A 17,512-nucleotide genomic window follows, 5' to 3' on the forward strand; every position below is an offset into this window, starting at 1 on the left:
ACTCATTTCTCCGATGCTATTTTTGATGGTCAACCATAAAATGCATTTGTTTTGAAAAATAAAATGTTCTGTCTAAAATAAAACAGATAAGTTCGATTTTCGGTTAAACCGATCTATTTCTGTGACCGAATCAGTTAGAGAGCTGAAACTCATTATCACTGCATGAAAAGTTGTTTGTACAAGACATGAACAATATACTTTTTTCTCTTCATCAATAGTTCTCTTAAATTTTGGCCATTGACCTGGAAACTTTACCCTTAGATATTTCAAGAACGGCATCAGCTACAATCGTCATTCTTTGACTATTCATTAGATTTTGTTACATGCTATGATGCATTCAAATTTTAGATAATTCAAGAAGCCACACAAATATTTATAACATTGTACTACTTAGGTTGTCATATTTGATAACAGATTAGCTAAGGGAAATCTTTACTCCTGATGTGCTGGAAGAATTTTTATTATTAAGTGAATTGAGCTTCGATTTTCTCAGTTTTCAGTCAAATTATTGCATAGCCCATAACATCAATCAATGATTGATCAAAGAATGACGATTGTAACTGATGCCCTTTTCGAAATATTGAGGTTCAAAGTTTTCAGGCCAATGACCAAAATCAAGAGAACTATTGATATAGCGAAAAAATTACTGAATCCATGTTGTGATTCAACAATTTTTGTGGACAAAAAATAAGTTTCAATTCTCTTACTGATATGGTCACAGAAATAGATCGGTTTAACCGAAAATCGAACTGATCTATTTTATTTTAGACAGAACATTTTATTTTTAAAAATGAGTGCATTTTCTGGTTGACCATCAAAAGTAAATCGGAGAACTGAGTTTCATTAAAAAATTTGCTTCCATTATGGTACAAAAAGCGATCGAAGTTTTAACTTTGACCTCGATTTTTTAGAAAAATATCAATCGGATGAATTATTTAACAGCACCAATGGACGCAGTTTCTATTTCCCTACAAACCCCACTTAGTCTCAACTCTTTACTCAAATTTTCGAGCTTTTGGCCACACTCTTTGAATTGCATTTATAAGTTTAACCAGAAAATTGCTTTGTTTACCAAGAAATGAGTTTGTTTTGTTTAATAAGTTGTTTCTCGTGCATTTACAGTCCAAATAACGCAACCCGAATGCACTGATGGAAAGTAATTGAATCCGATTTGTTTATTCATTAGTATAGAAAGAACTTGGTCAAAGAATTACGATTGTAGGTGATGCCATTCTTGAAATATTGAGGGGCAAAGTTTTCAGACCGGTGGCCAAAATCAAGAGAGCTATTGATGTAGTGAAAAAAGCATTCTGTTCATGTCTTGTACAAACAATTTTCATGCAGCAATATTGAGTTTCAGCTCTCTAACTAATTCGGTCACAGAAATAGATCGTTTTAACCGAGAATCGAACTTATCTGTTTTATTTGAGACAAAACATTTTATTTTTAAAAATGAGTGCATTTCCTGGTTGACTATCAAAAGATACATCGAAGAAATGTGTTTCATTAAAAAATTTGCTTCCATTATGGGACAAACAGCGATCAAAGTTTCAATTTCGAACTCCATTTTCTCGAAAACTATTGATCGGACAAATTTTAAAGTCACACAATTGGATGCAGTTTTCATATCCCTACGAACCAGCAGAGTCTTAATTGGAAAGAGAATTATTTTTACCATTTTTAGCTCATTTTACTTTCAGTATTTGTGTCAATTTGTTCATAAAGGTGATAGTTGTGTTGATTATGTCTTTTTAGTCAACAGTAATATTGTCTCTCCAATTCACCTTATTAATACATATGAATTTATTGTCTTCATCATTATTATTTTATTTATAATATAATTGAATACTCTTATATATATTATTCATACATTTAACATGAAAAATTATAAATCAAAATGATATTTGCAAACGAAAAAAATAAAAGTTGATCTTAATTTAGTAACTTGATTACCTGCTTTTTTCCTTAGAAGATCATGAATCAGTTGAAAATTCATTGTCTAATAAACAGCCAAATGAAGAGGTAAATGTTTAAAAGGGTTTGTTGGCCAAAACATCTCGCTGTAAATCAGCCAGCCGTTGAGAAAGTGAACCAATAATAGCTGACCAATTAGTATTTTCAACAGATCGCTTAAACAATTTAGCTGTTGGAGCAGCAATTTGACGGACAATTACCATTGAATTTTCCATGGCAACATTATACTGTTCCGATCCTGAAGGTGGAATCATTGTCCAAACTTCATATGTAATTTCCTTGATTAACCGCCTCATGTTTGAATCCATGGCAATTGAAATGACAACTTTACTAATGATTGGTATCAAAGGTCCACCAGGCAGAAAGACGGATAATGTAGTCATAGCTCCGAGGGCGAAATCAATGACCCACTTGTATCTATTGTAAGTGTTGTAGAACCAATCGACCCAAGTAATCACTCGAGCAATTATATCTCGACTGAAGATACTGTTGTCACTGAGAATCGATGTAAACATTGATCGATACTCCTCAACATTTAAACATATCTGCTGTAAAAATGATCCAGAAGAGGGTGAAACAGCAGGAGTTAAAGGGGCAGAAGTGGCAACAGCAGAGGTAGGAGCTGGAGTTACACTGGTCTGACCATTGACCAGAAGAAAAGCTATCAAGAAACAAATGGGTTACTAATTTGGGTTCATATTAATGTTAAAGAGTTACTTACCTGGTAATACCAGGAAAATTGTCAACGAAACCATCTTTGGTAAAATCATGTTTAGGTTAAACCAGCAAAATCAACGGTTCAACTTGGATTTAAATGAAAACCTTTGGAGATTCTTGATTGTGATTTACTGAACAATCTTTTCAGAATGATTGGCTTTCTTACACTCGATCACAATTTATTTACGCAAAAATCCATAAAACTCACAATTCAGTTGCTAGTTTATTCATATTTTATAATTGACTTATAAATATCAATTGGTTTAATCATAATTTTCAAGGATTAATCCAATGTTTTCCGTTTTAAATTAGCCGTTTATTATGTTTATTCAATGTTTATTAACCGATTTCCTTGGACACATCATTGTATTTATTACCCGCTAATCCAAATTTACCTTAAATTGTATATTTTTCAAGATCAATGTGAAATAATGATTGCAAGCCCTTTGAGTTTCCCAATTGCTTACGTTAGTGAACCCTTTGTAACCAAAGAGATTCCCAGTTTGACAAAATTATTACCTTATTATTGTTATTTGCAAATATTCATAAGCTTTTATCAACAACACCAATTGGGTTTTTGATTAGCAATACAAGGTTTTATTTGCTGCCAAAGGCTGACTTTCCACAAATCGAAACTTAAAATCAACTAGAGTTTATTGATCTTTAATGATATAATCAATTAGCTATATTACAATGATGAAGCAAAGTGTAAACCCAAGACTTAATCATTTCAAGTTTCAATTATCAATCTGCAACTTGGTGACCGACCACTGGCTCGACTCTACAAGTTGAACAATCTGTGTCAAGATTCATTGGTTCATTGAAGCAACGATAAAAGTCAATGATTTAATAACAAGAAAAAAGATCAACATTTCAGATCTAAATCGACCAAATACAGATGAAAACGATTGAAACCACTTTTGAAGAGACATAAAGCTCGATACAAAATATAATAAGATAGAGATGGGATTTGGTCTGAAGTTCAAAACTGATTCTTGAAATTGGATAATTAAGTGCAAATTAAGAATGGAGATTTGAAAGTCAAAATGATTGTAAACAATTAACTGTTCCTAATTGTATACTTGTGGGTCCTTGGATTCATTTAGTTGCAGCTTTAACTTTTAAAATAAAAAACGTGAATCGAAGATTGAATCATATTGAAAAAATATCACTAGGTGGAGCTATTTCAAGCAGTTAGGCAATCGCAAAGCTCATCTTCTGAACATGTAAACAACAACATCAACAACAATAACGTTTTCTTTAAACCTTTACAGAGTTTTGTATAACTGTACTTTTCGGCATAATTTAGTTACAAAGTAACCTTTCAACATATATATTTATGCAATTGTGATTTACTTGAGTAAGTTTCATCTTTGATATCATATTGATTCAGATGAGAAGCTCTTTTGCCTTTCAAATAGATTTGTTTACTTGAACTGTAAATACCGGTTAACTTTTCCCAGTTTCTGGATAATTGACCATTTCAAGTGTTGATCAACTTAAAGTTTGTTGAAAATATGACGGATCGAAGTGAAACCCGAGTACCAAGTCGGATAGCTGTACTAACAATTAGTGATCGATGCTCTCGAGGTGAAAGTGAAGACAAAAGTGGACCTTTTATTGCAAATTATTTGACCGAAAAAGGACATCAAATTGTCCACAAATATTGTATCCCAGATGACTTCAATATAATTCAAGTTAGTTTTAATTTTGATTTGTGGATATTTGATCAATTTAATTCCTTATCATTTTTCTTTTTCTCAAAGGATGTTCTCATTGATTGGTGTGATACAGCCAAAATTGATTTCGTTGTGACCACCGGTGGAACTGGATTTACTGATCGTGATGTCACCCCAGAAGCCACAAAGTCCATAATTGAACGAGAGACTCCTGGACTTGTTATTGGAATGATAATGAACGGGCTTAAATCGACTGAATATGCAATGCTTTCGAGGTAAATCAGCCGAAATATACAATCTAATCACGCTTGGTATCAATTTGATCGAGGAAAATCAATTTACTTTCATCGATTCATTTGATCTCACCCAATCTTGATCTTTTGATGATTTATCTCTTGACCTACTTTTTACTTTTTCATCCTGTGATATTAATCCATGTGTTTTTCATTTTTACCCACTTGAAGACTTTGTGCTGGAATACGAAAATCAACATTAGTTGTCAACTTGCCTGGAAGTGTTAAAGCTTGTAAAGAGTATTTACCAATTCTAGAGCCTGTTTTAAATCATGGTATTGACCAGTTACGTGGTGATAAACTTCGTGTTAAGGTGAAACACACCGAAATGCAAGAGCCTAGTAAGCCAATTGTTTTGACAATCAAAGATCCTCGTAAGTTTTACCCGACTCTATTCAATCTCACATTAATTGCTTTTAACCTTTTTATTATGTTAACTTTGAGCAAAAAATTTCACAGAGCTGTGAGTTTTGATCAAGTTATCTTAAGATTTCATATGAACAATAAAGTTAATCTCATTCTGTTTGAATTCAGTTATCCATGGATACACAGAATGTTATCGACTTGAAAGTGCAATTTCCTATCATTTAATTACAGTGCATTGCTGAATTTGATTCGGTTTATTGCTTTACTTATATGTAATTAATTTCTTTATTGAAGAACTAATTGACTCTCATTTTTTAATTAAACAGATGAGCCAATACCCTCAAACGTGCGTTCATCTACACCAGTCACATCATCTGGATCCACTTTGGTGACCACAAGTACCGCTAAAATTGCCCCAATCTTAAAAGTAGGAGGCGGAGGAGGATTTCAATACAGAAAGTCACCATATGAAATGGTTTCCATGAACGATGCAGTTTCTCACATAATGACTGAACTCAATTCAACGGAAAAACTGGAAACTGAACTTATTCCATTGAAAAATGCAACTGATCTCTTAGGTCGTCATGTTTCGTCAAACATTCAATCAAAAGTTGATGTTCCTTCATTTCCAGCCTCCATTAAGGATGGTTATGCAGTTTTATCATCAGATGGACCAGGTAATCGTAAAGTCGTATCATCATCTATTACAGCCGGATTACCAGCGGACGGAATGACAATTGATAAAGGCTGGTGTGTTAGGATGAATACTGGAGCTCCTATTCCTGATGGCTGTGATGCTGTTGTTCAAGTTGAAGACACTGAAGTTGTATCCAGAACTGATGTTAGTTGATATCAATATTGAATATAATTTTTAAATCGATTGAAAGGTTCCTCTTTGACAAAAGGAAATGGCACAATTTAATGCATTAAGTTATTGAGTAGAATATTTATTTAGTAGTTGAAATTTTCTATTCAAACCAATGTTGGTCAAATATAAGTTTAAATATTTCCATTTCCTTTTTGATTGTTACTTCAACAATTCAGGTCAGATTACCCTTGGTGCAAATGTTTTGTCATGTATCTTGATACTTTTAGATGTTTTTTTCACTGCTTTCAACTGTAATATGAAAAGTGACTTTCTTGTTTCTTCACATATCACAAAACATTGTAAACTCAATTGTAATAGACTGACAATGCAACTTTTTTACGCTGCATTTCACTGAATTATCTTTCTCTTTTGTTTTAATCATTTTTGTTTCTTCTTCTCTTTCAGGATGGAAAGGAAACCGAAATTCAAATTTCAATTGCCCCTAAAGTCATGCAAGATATTCGTAAAAAAGGAAGTGATATTAAAAAAGGTGAAACTGTGATCAAAATTGGTGATAAAATAGGACCCATTGATCTAGGCATTTTGGCTTCCATAGGTGTAACCCATGTACCAGTTTACCGTAAACCTAAAGTTGCAATACTCTCTACAGGAGACGAGGTAATTTATTTATCTTGTTTTAATTGATCACTCAGAGATTAGTTAAAATCATCATCATTAAATTTAATGAAATGAACAATGAACTAGACTTCAGTGAAAGGTTTCTTGTTGAGTTTCTCGACTCATTAACTGACAATCATTAAGTATTAGTCAATTAGGAATCACTACAAATATTGGCAACACTATCACTGATTTTACTCAATTAGATGACAATGGCTATCATTCAATACCTATCCTGCTTGGACAACTTTAATCAAGTCAATTCAAAATTGATTATTTTAACAGCTGTAGTTAAAGCTGCAAATATCTTCATTGATAATTTATTCATTACTTTTATCAAGTTATATCTTGAAAATCCTTGACTCTTATTCATTTTACTTGAAGTATCAATAGTATTTGATGGATTCTATGGTCTAATAAGTTATCACCTGTTCAGAGCTGAGGTCATTAAAATAATATTTGCACTTTCCCATCTTCAAACCAAACTATTAGTTGTGGTAACCTTCATAAGCTGATTATATAAATTTGATAAAACTCACGCATCAAGCTTGAATAAAAACCTTGAATCAAAATCATTGAACCTGCTACAGTTGAAAGATTTGATAAATTATCAGTGAATATAATCTGTGGTGAAAATTTATTTTTACAAAATGTTCGTAAATCAATATCTAAGTTAATCTTTGACCAATAATTTTTAATTGACATAGCCGCTTCAAATTTCAGTCCATGTCTCACGAAAACTGACACCTTTCATTCGCCTCATTCACCTTATTTTTCAGATTAAACATGAATGAAATGCACAGATCACAAATTTTCTAATTTTAGACATCAAGGATGAAATACTATAGTTTATACGCCATAATTTATCTTCTTTCAAATAGACCGCTATTTGTTTTAGTAAACAGATATTTCTATAAACTTTGAACATTGCTCTTTTTGTTTCCTAAAGATTTTGATTTATCTGCTTCATTGCCATCAAATTTATAATATTCATTGATAATGTGTCCTGAAATTTTCACAAATCTTTGCTCTCTGAGCTCATTTCCGATCAATTTATCAACTAATTTGTAAATTTAAGTTCTTAATTAATATGAAATCTGTTACAATGTATTTGTGTTTTTAATTTGCTTCAAAGTTACGCCTTATTAACTCATTTTTATTTTATCTTCTGTTTCAGTTAAGAGAGCCTGGCGACAATCTGATTCCAGGAACAATTTGGGATTGCAATCGTATTACGTTGATATCATTTTTACGTCGTCGCAATTATGATGTAATTGATTTAGGAATTGTTGAAGATGATTTAAGATATCTGGAGAGTCGGATATGTTCTGGTTTGGAGAAATCGGATCTTTTAATAACAACTGGAGGTGTTTCAATGGGCGAAAAGGATATACTTAAAGCCGTTTTAGTTCACTGTTTTGGTGCCAAAATTCATTTTGGTAGAGTTAATATGAAACCTGGTAAACCTACAACTTTTGCAACTTGTATTACAAATGATAGAAGACGATTTATATTCAGCCTTCCCGGTAATCCAGTTTCAGCATTTGTTTCCTGTCTTTTATTTGTTATTCCCGTTCTGGACAATCTTTCTGGTCACACAACTTTATCCCAAGTCACAGATATTTATGATTTACATCCATGGATAAAGGTTTCCCTTTCAATATCAAATGCTAATGGATTCATAAATCTTGACGAAAGGCCGGAATTTGCACGAGCTGTTGTACATTTTGATGGAGGTGACTTGCCAAGTGCCTCATTAATCCGAGGAAGTCAAAAAAGCAGTAGATTGTCAAGTGTTAAAGATGCCAATGCTTTAATAGCTCTTCCAGGTCGAAATGAGATTCCCGGTGGAATAATTAAAGACAGTCATATCACCAAAGCTATTATAATTAACTTTTGATTCATTACCATCAAGGAGGAGAAGAAGCAATATTTTTAAGCCTGGATGACTTCCATTGGCTTCATTAATCTAATCCTGTTAATTTGTTTTTTTTGTACAACTTAATTTACAATCATATTTAAAGATGCAACCATAAAGGGAGAAGCTGATTCAGATAAGATGAAAAAATACGAGCTGCTGCTTTTGGACCTAGTTGATAGTACAATAAATTATATGAAAATGAGTTAAAAGGAGTGAAAAAAGAGACTATTTTATAGATATATTAGCAGCAAAGTTGTTTTAAATAATTTACAAATAACGCAACAAGTTGCCTAACTCATAAACAAAGCTGTAATTATTTCGCCCCAGCAACCACGAAAATGTTTTACCAACATTATTTGTGTAATTCAAAGTTGACATTTTCATAGACATTGTAGTCTATATATTTATACATATGTAAGAAAGTAAGAAAAATTTGCTGTAAAAACACACATTATTATCACCATCATCTAATAGCAACTCAAAATGTCACCCTGACCAGTTACCATTTCAGAGTTATTACCTCATGGTTTGAACAGCATAATTTCATTACAGCTTCCATCATCACAATCATCATTACAGCTCTATTTTGCGTATATATTTACAACTGAAACTTGTTTCTTGATATCTAAAGGGTCAACTTGGCGACGTTACATATTATTTTATCATGTACTTCACCAATGCAAAGGAAACGCTCAAGTTCAGGAAACAAATACAGTACAAGATTTATCTTTAAAAGGACCCGAAATCAAAGCTATGGTGATAATAAATGAAGGACCATAATCAATCTTCATCTTGTTTCTTAAACATTTACAATCTTATTTACCTTGATATTACCTCTTGCACTTTTAATTATTGTTACTTAATAGTATAAGCAATAAGGTTTAAAGATCTTCCACTTTTTTCATGTTAGCTTGTTTTTGCTCTGTTAATGTTTCGTTTTTTTTGCACCGCATTTTTTATTGCTATTACATTTTCTCACAGATCAATACATTAATATGTATCCATGTTATTATTATCATTATTATACTATCGTATAACAGAAGAGAAAAGAAATTATCTATGCTTACTTATAGCCTGTGATAGGAATTAACCTATTAATAATAAATAATCAAGATGAAACAAATCAAATAAACAGCAAGATATTTGGAAAAGTCTCAGAGATGATGATAATCGTACGTTTCGTTGTAAGTTGAAATGCAAAATGTAATACAATTTAAAGTTTTACCGTTTTGCATATTTTTTTTCTTTATAATTTTAGCTTTACTTTCAAACACATTTACTATATAATTTTTAGCTTATCAGTCGCTATCGTCGTAAAATTTAAAGATAAACTCGTCTTAATCATAATTTAAACCATTCTTGAATCGGACTGGAATTAAAAATTGTTTCATGCTTTGGATAGTTTTTGTTTTTTTGTGGTAAACATTTAAAAGCATATGCTGCATAATGAAAAGGTTAACAACAGGAATTGAGTTTATGAAACTAACGAATTAAATTATCAAAGCAGAAACTCGTAAAAAAGTAAATTAACTTTCACTGGAAAACGGGAAACTCTTTTGAAATGAAACCTCTTTTCTCTCTGGCTCATAAAATTTATGTTTCTACATCAATTGATGGTTACTTTTGTGGCCTTGTATTTTCCATCTTTGACCTAGATTCATCGGTAGATCTCAAAATAAATAATTAGTCTGAGCATAGTAAAGACTAAGCTTTTCAGGAAAAAAATATACATTAGTTTTGTTTGCCAGCTGATCAACGTTGAAGTTTTATCGATATGATTAAACAGATACTGTAGATCATTTCACAATTGCATCAATCGATCAAACTATCCAATTGACTGGAAATATAAAAATAAAAGTACAACTTATAACATTTTTTTCTGAGCCCAATATGTGTCAAACTGATGAACAGTAAGCAACAGCTTATTTCTTGTATCTTTACGAGGAATCATCAGGTTTCATTGCCATTTCCAAAATCATGAGAGTAAACACGCCATTTAAATACTATGTAAACCTGCCATGCAATAGATTTGGCTAACTGATGATTAACTGATGCTATCCAACCATCTGATGAGCCACAGTCAAATTGATTTTCAGTTTCCTGAGTCAGGACGTTGGAACATGTTCATCTGCATAAACAGGGGTAGAAGATAAAGAACAAAAATTAACTATTGGTTAACTTTCATAATATAATTGTGTAACTATTAATGAGTTCTTGGGGAAGAAAAGGTTATGATCAATTAAAATGTTCCAATTGGAAAGCATCTTTTTCTCTTTTATAATTTTCCTACTAATTATCAACAATAATCAGACGATCATAATCATTAATCATTTTCATGTTCATCCTAATGTAAAACAAAATACTCTGTAATCCACCAAATCTTATTTTATCATCTTCGCTTTGCCGTCATAACTCATTTTTCATGAAGAAATTTTTTTTTCTTGTTTGAAACCAACAAAACACAGTGCAGTTGTGTTCGTGTACACATATGTAGATTATGATTATGTTGTTGCTGCTCTTGTGCTTGATGATGATGAAAACTATCCTGATCTTGATGATGATGATAATTTTGATGTTGATTATTTTGTTGATGATTATTTTGTTGATGATGTTGATCGCGTGTCTTTGATCGTGCCTTGCTGGAAAATGTGAATGTTTATACAAATTATTTCACAGTCAAATGATAGCTGGTTAATTAAGTTATAAATGAGTTAGACAACACATTCCAATGTCTGTACAATCAGCTCCTTGAGATAGTAAATTGAAAAATAAAACGACCATAAATCAAACAAAATGTCCTCCTTGGAAGATGAAAAATAAAGTGATGAGGTCTTTGGTATACATGAAAAATTTGATAGTTTTTGAAAAATAATGTCTAATTATTAGAATCTAATGGCAGTTAACGAATACTTACAATAGAAACAGGTCATAGATAATTGTTACAACATTCCGATGACACAATACAATTTAATATTGATTCTTCTCAATTTGATTTTACCAGACAACAGAATCTTTTAGGTGAACATGGTTAAGGAATTTATTTCACAGGGTAACATCGGCAATTATTGAGTGATAAACAGAAACTAAGAGTGCTAAACTAAGGATGAATTCTGATAAAAATAAACATGATTAGCAAAAAAGCGATAAATATACAAAATTAAACAATGTGACAAATTGGTCAATCATGAAACAAAAGACAGTATCAGATACTAATCTGATAGTAAGAAATCTTGATAGTTTATGATCTGATACTACTTGAATCTATCTTCAGAGATACTTAATCACAACTTGGTGCTGTTTTTTCATCTAATGTTTTAAAGCAATTAATGAAATTGTTTTTGTTTGCTATTTAGATTCAATTACAACAATTAGAACTAACAATCAAATGTTTAATTGTGCTTTTATGTGTGTGACTGTGTGTAAATACTGGTCACAATTATGATAATAATGATATTTCTTTGTTGAAATCTTTTTTTCTCTTGTGTCTATACTTTCTTCGTGCCATCTTTTGATTAATGAATGTCACCAAGTAATGAAGATAAATGTTTTTATTGAAATTATTTAATCATTTCATTTTCTAATTGTCAGTTAATTTATTTCACTTTTCAAACTGCGAATAAATTATCTCTTCAAAAATTAAATTACATGTCTAGTTTACCTGTGATTTTGGTGAATATTTTGTCTGTCAACTTAAAGGTTGATCTCTCATTTTTGTGTCTCTTTCCACATCAACTTTCTTAATAAGCAAACGTCATTAATTTCATACCTTAAGTCAATGTTGATAAATAATTTTCGATCAATCAACCAAGTAACTCAATTGGAACATCTAGTTAAGTGTTGCTGAGCTTATCTGACTAACAGATTAGTGAAGGAATACAATTTTCAAGATTAATGATGAAACCTTCTCACTCTCTTTCTCTCTTCATATTATTAGATAGTCAAGTTAAACATGTCGTGTCAACAGATTTCATGGTTATCTGAACATGAAATGCTCAAATTGTCTGTCAAACAGTTTAATGGTAAGTCAAATAACATAATGGTAATAATAATAATAAAGTATAATTAAATTTCATCTCATCACTCAATCCCCAATAGAAAGCAGCAAAAGTGAAAGGTAAAAACGACTAACCAATCAAAAGTTAAAACTGAACAGCAAACATAAAAAAGACGAGCGTAATTCAAAAAACAATATAAAACCGTTTTTTGGCTTCTCTTTTTTTAAAATTACATATTAATAGATTTTACTAATTAAATTAATTTATTTCGCATAATTTTACCTTCTAAAGTCAAGTTCATCAAAATTATTAAAATAATGTTTCCTTCCTTTCAGGTTAAACTTGTCCGCTTGGCTGTGGCTGCCTTAAGTCGTTGTTTATGATAATACCAATCCGTTTTTTTAAAAAAAGGAAAGCTTGTTGGCCTCTATCATGTCAGGTAAATCAGTTTTAATTCATTATTCATCTGACCACTGTTATAAACATTAATTTGACAAACTAAATTATATTCTGTTCAAATTTATAATTACAATTTGTCTCGTCTTTTGTTTCTAGGCCCAACAACATGGCAACATCTTCAAAATGGTAACCATCATTGGACAAGGATGAAAGAAGCAAGCCTTTAAAGTTTATCAACATTTTCGCAACAATTATCATCATTATATTCAACTCTAGTAGTTAATTAACCATTCCCACTACCTCCTATTCCTCCACCCTCGCCTCCTCATTTAAGTCTACAATTTAGTCTCAATCTCTACCATATCTTTGAGCACAAATTAGCATAGGTACAACGACTTACCTTCAGTACCAACATCATCGACTTGATTGACTAAATTTCCTTAACTATCCATCCTATCTGTCTTAACATCTTCATCAAACGACCAGTTTGTGAAGTAACTAACTAATCTTTACATATAATAACAGTAATCTAATAATGATTGGAGCAAAGTTTACTCTCTAACCACAATTATCATTTAATATGTTTTTCCCTTTTCTGTCTAACAATCCATCGTCCTTTCTTTTCTCTCTCTTTAATCGGTTATTAATTTTCATACATCAATTTACCTTAAGGCTAACAACCTGGAAGCCTTAAATTATTGAACAACAGTTGTCCATGTTGATTATCATATATGCATTGTACAAGCATTGTTGGACAGATTAGTCGGATAAGTTGGAATCAAGCTTGATTTGCTTCTCATTTAAATAGACTGATAATTATCTTTTTAATTTCACAAGTTTTACACATTTTATAGCATAGTATTTGACTATTATTAGTTAATGATAAATTATAATGCTTGTCGATTGCTATTATTACTATTGGTAAATTGATGAATGTTGATAAATTGATGTAATTATCAATACAACAATATTATTGATATTACCAGATAAAAAAAAACCTTTGCCCAACCTTAACTTCAATGAGGTCCAAAAGCTGAAATTAAATTTGACGATCATTTTTATTTATTACAATTATCTTGCTCGCAAAACAACCCAATTGACAATTATAACCAATTACTAACTTTTAATTCATATCAACACTCAAAATTATACAAAGATGAAGCTCACAAAGTAAATTCAAAAAGATGGAAAGATGAAGTAATTGAATGGAGATTGATGAGGAGATGAAATGCTATTAAATTAACATGATAATCATGATAATTGTTAGATTGATAGTATTAACGAATAAATAAATTACAAGAGTAAAAAATCAATTTAAGATGATTGAAAATGAAAAATTGCGACTAATTAAATCTCTTTTTCTTTCTCCTTTCAGTTTAACCAAAATTTTCAAACCTGTAATCATATTCTGGTCATGTTTGCTGGTCAACTCTGAATGGTGTTAAAAACATTGAATGGTCCAAACGCGTGAAGAACCATTATCAATTCATTACAATGTTAATCAAGTTGTTCACCTTTTCTGCATCCATCCCATAAGAGAGAGAGAGAGAGAGACCAGTTAACAAATTAATACCAGGACACAATTAAATCAACTTAAATTATGTGACAATTGAATGGACAACAAAGCAGCAAGAAAACCCAAAGCAAAGAAACTCTGGAAACCTTGAAAATTGCTGCAAATTCAACAACAAAATAACCATTTATGCAAATTATCAGCTTCATTTTGTTGTTGTTTCTGATATGTAAATTGATAACTCGACTACCCGATGAAAAAAAACAGCAACATCTAAAACGATTAACTTAACCTTTTTTGTTTCTACCTGTTCTCACGTTGATTTTCAACGTTGATTTATTTAATAGTTTGCTGTTAAAAAATAAGATTATGATGATGATGTTGCTGATGATGGTAATGATGATGATGATGACAATGATGATGATTATTGTGAATCGCTAAGTAAAATTATTCTCACGCTGAGCTTTTTTTTCCTTATTGTGGATTCCTCAGTTGAATAATCCATGTTGATAGTTAATTTGATTAACTACAGCTTTTACAATTTTATAAGGCAACAGGAGAAGCAACAAAAAATGGTTAAACATAATCAGTAACATCATCAAGCTTGTTATATTTACCTTGAACCAAGAGTTTGAAATCTTGGCAAAGAGTGAAAAAAGTAAATTGTAATTGTAATATTAATTGTTATCATTTAGATGTATATTAACATGTATGTAAACATATTTGGCAACCTACGGTCAATGATCAGGTTAACTATTGTTCACTATGATTGTTATCATGAAATTGTTAATTAGCTAACTTGTTGTCGACTGTAGACAACCTTTGAAATAATATATCCACAATTGAGTTCATTTCCTTTCATTCAAACCTCATCAATCACTTTCACTTATCTGACATTTTAATCAGAATCAATTTTAAGATAATTTGCTACCTTTTTCAGTCTCTCTCTTTTTAATAGCAATATTATTATTATTCAGTTATTTTAATTATTCTTGTCAGCTCGTTGTCTCTTTGTAGCCATTGTTATTGTCACTACAATTGCAATTTGATTCTGATAACGACAACAATCAGTTGACTGTTGGTTCCTTCACTAATCACTTGAACACGTTAAAACACAGACAGTGAAACAACAGCCCAACCAAAATGAATTAATAAAATCACGTTAAGGGTAATTTTAATATAATAACCCTCATTTTCTGCAATTTAACTTTGATTGTTACTCGCGATTGTTTAACCCTTTTCTCACTTAATGTGTATAATGTAAAGAAATATCAAGAAGAAAGAAAAGAAAAAAAAAATGACAAAATTCATGGCGAAACATTTTCATGTTTCGTTCTGGACTTGGGTTAATAGACTTAACACAATGCAAATCATTCCCTTCTGGCTCTCAATTGTAACAACTTTCACAATTGACTGTCAATTATCAGTTAAATCACTTCTTTCACAACAGAATCAGTCATTGATTCATTTTCATAATTGTTATCATATTTCTGTGTTTACAATATTTTAGGTAAAACATTTAAGCTTGATATTAAGCCAAAAGTAAAGTTGTCATAGATTTTTGGTAAATTGAATTATCATTTTTTACGCTGAATTTGAATTTGAAATCAGTTTATGTTGAAAAAGTTAATATAAATATAAGGTCTTCGATGAACCGTAAAGACTTTTGCATGGAAAGTTCATTTTCAAAACTAGATTTTGATTAAAGCAAAACTGGACTTCCTATCAGAAGAATGCTATTTTTTAGTCTTTCAATTACAAATAATGTAATAACTGTGCAATTAATTATCACCATCAATTTGCATCGGTTTTACCCTTTTGTATGCTTCATCGACCATCCAAATTCACTCTTAGATGAAATGTTTCAACGATATTTCATTTCAAATAAATCAATTGTCTATTCCTGTCTTTTCAATCTTACAGCCTGTTAGATGATCAAAATAATCATAATAAAGATCAAGTCATTTATCAGTTAAAACCTAACTTATAACTTGCAAAATTGCATGACAAGTCCCTAGAATGAAAAACTCTGCATCGAGAACATGCTCAAAGATTTCAATAATTATAAATAAAAATAAATGAATAACTTGAACAGATATGAAAAGAAGAAGTGAATGAAAAATTTTCATGATACAATCTAATGATTGACGAAAGAATGGTGATTTTAAGCACTTCCATTCTCGAGATATCGATGTTCAAAGTTTTAAGATCAACGGATAAAATCAAGAGAACTGCTGCAAAATTGAACAAGTGTTCGGTCGTTGATGTTCACTAACTATTTTATTGACGAAAAATGGGTTTCAGATCTAACTCTTACGGTCACTCGAAACGACATGTTTAATATAACATCGAAATGATCAATTGTACAGAAACAGAAAATTATATTTCACGAAAAAATGCATTTTCTGGTTGATCACCAAAAGCTACATCAGAAATTGATTATTTGATGAAAAAATCTGGTTCAACTGCACAAAATGAGATTCAAGTTTCACATTTGACTCGATTTTCTCGAAAATTGTCGATCAGATAATTTTTGTGATGCCACTAATGGACTCAATTTTTATGCCTTTACAAACCCATGAAGTCCTAACTCTTACTTCTCTTCATTAAATGAAAATGAGATGAATTTTCCATGCAAAGTCTCTTGTAAAGAGACAAAATCTTTGGATCTTTTCAATTCATATTTAAAGTAAAAAAAATTTCCAGACTATTCCATCAATGTCAACATAATCATCTTAATAGTTGTAATAATCATCAATCTTGACCAAATAGCGTTTAATTTAGCTTTCATTTGTTTTATGCTTTCAGTGGTAAAGAAAGGAGATCTTAATTGTGTGTAAAATGAGTTATAATGAGCAAGTAATTTGATGAAATAATCAGTAAAAGTGAAATGAAAAAATTAGATGGAAAGAAAGTCTAGAAATATTAGGTAAACTCTTGAATAGTAAATTGTATTTCTGTTTATTGTGTTCATCGCTCTAATGACAAGGTTGACCCTGCAGACAAATTGAAGAGCAATGACGATGAGACAACGAAATTGACGATTGAAATCAATTTGTATCATGTTGAAACCAACATTTTGATCAATTGAGTTCCTGTCTGGAGTTGAATGTGTCTGTTGTTAATAGGAGTCAAAAACACACACACACAGTGAGATGAACAACGACAG

The 17,512-nt window shown here is 31.0% G+C and overlaps 2 protein-coding genes and 2 long non-coding RNA genes across 11 annotated transcripts; 2 read left to right on the forward strand and 2 right to left on the reverse strand.

Annotated features, from left to right (window-relative positions):
* Nucleotides 1-1,802: 1,802 nt before the first annotated feature.
* LOC107360258 (uncharacterized) lies at nucleotides 1,803-2,833 on the reverse strand. Its single transcript, XM_015926889.3, has 2 exons — nucleotides 2,696-2,833; nucleotides 1,803-2,635 (listed from the first exon to the last, which is right to left on the reverse strand). The coding sequence occupies exons 1-2, from the start codon at nucleotides 2,742-2,744 to the stop codon at nucleotides 2,031-2,033; spliced, it is 654 nt and encodes a 217-aa protein (XP_015782375.1). The 5' UTR covers nucleotides 2,745-2,833; the 3' UTR covers nucleotides 1,803-2,030.
* Nucleotides 2,834-3,875: 1,042 nt separating this feature from the next.
* cin (Molybdenum cofactor synthesis protein cinnamon) lies at nucleotides 3,876-9,502 on the forward strand. 2 transcript variants are annotated; one of them, XM_025160422.2, is made up of 7 exons: nucleotides 3,910-4,051; nucleotides 4,155-4,388; nucleotides 4,458-4,645; nucleotides 4,835-5,037; nucleotides 5,356-5,870; nucleotides 6,303-6,515; nucleotides 7,693-9,502. In XM_025160422.2, the coding sequence occupies exons 2-7, from the start codon at nucleotides 4,209-4,211 to the stop codon at nucleotides 8,413-8,415; spliced, it is 2,022 nt and encodes a 673-aa protein (XP_025016190.1). In that variant the 5' UTR covers nucleotides 3,910-4,051; nucleotides 4,155-4,208; the 3' UTR covers nucleotides 8,416-9,502. The 2 variants fall into 2 exon arrangements, with proteins under 2 accessions (XP_015782903.1, XP_025016190.1); XM_015927417.3 differs by having other exon boundaries at nucleotides 3,876-4,388.
* A 1,489-nt stretch (nucleotides 9,503-10,991) lies between these two features.
* Nucleotides 10,992-11,592, reverse strand: LOC112538643 (uncharacterized). Of its 2 annotated transcripts, none has more exons than XR_003081911.2 (2): nucleotides 11,351-11,592; nucleotides 10,992-11,237 (listed from the first exon to the last, which is right to left on the reverse strand). It is a non-coding gene; the product is annotated as an uncharacterized LOC112538643 (long non-coding RNA). The 2 variants fall into 2 exon arrangements; XR_016198750.1 differs by having other exon boundaries at nucleotides 10,992-11,183; nucleotides 11,351-11,576.
* Nucleotides 11,593-11,704: 112 nt separating this feature from the next.
* Nucleotides 11,705-15,204, forward strand: LOC107360856 (uncharacterized). 6 transcript variants are annotated; one of them, XR_003081910.2, is made up of 6 exons: nucleotides 11,950-12,265; nucleotides 12,371-12,455; nucleotides 12,532-12,550; nucleotides 12,767-12,870; nucleotides 12,987-14,131; nucleotides 14,206-14,629. It is a non-coding gene; the product is annotated as an uncharacterized LOC107360856 (long non-coding RNA). The 6 variants fall into 6 exon arrangements; XR_016198746.1 differs by lacking the exon at nucleotides 12,532-12,550 and having other exon boundaries at nucleotides 11,705-12,265; nucleotides 12,987-14,027; nucleotides 14,206-15,204; XR_001568389.3 differs by lacking the exon at nucleotides 12,532-12,550 and having other exon boundaries at nucleotides 11,705-12,265.
* The last annotated feature ends 2,308 nt before the right edge of the window (nucleotides 15,205-17,512 follow it).

This window comes from Tetranychus urticae, chromosome 2 (genome assembly GCF_039701765.1).
Source record: "Tetranychus urticae isolate SD_2017Ah chromosome 2, NJAU_TeUrti_SD_1.0, whole genome shotgun sequence".
Taxonomy (NCBI): Eukaryota; Metazoa; Arthropoda; class Arachnida; order Trombidiformes; family Tetranychidae; genus Tetranychus; species Tetranychus urticae.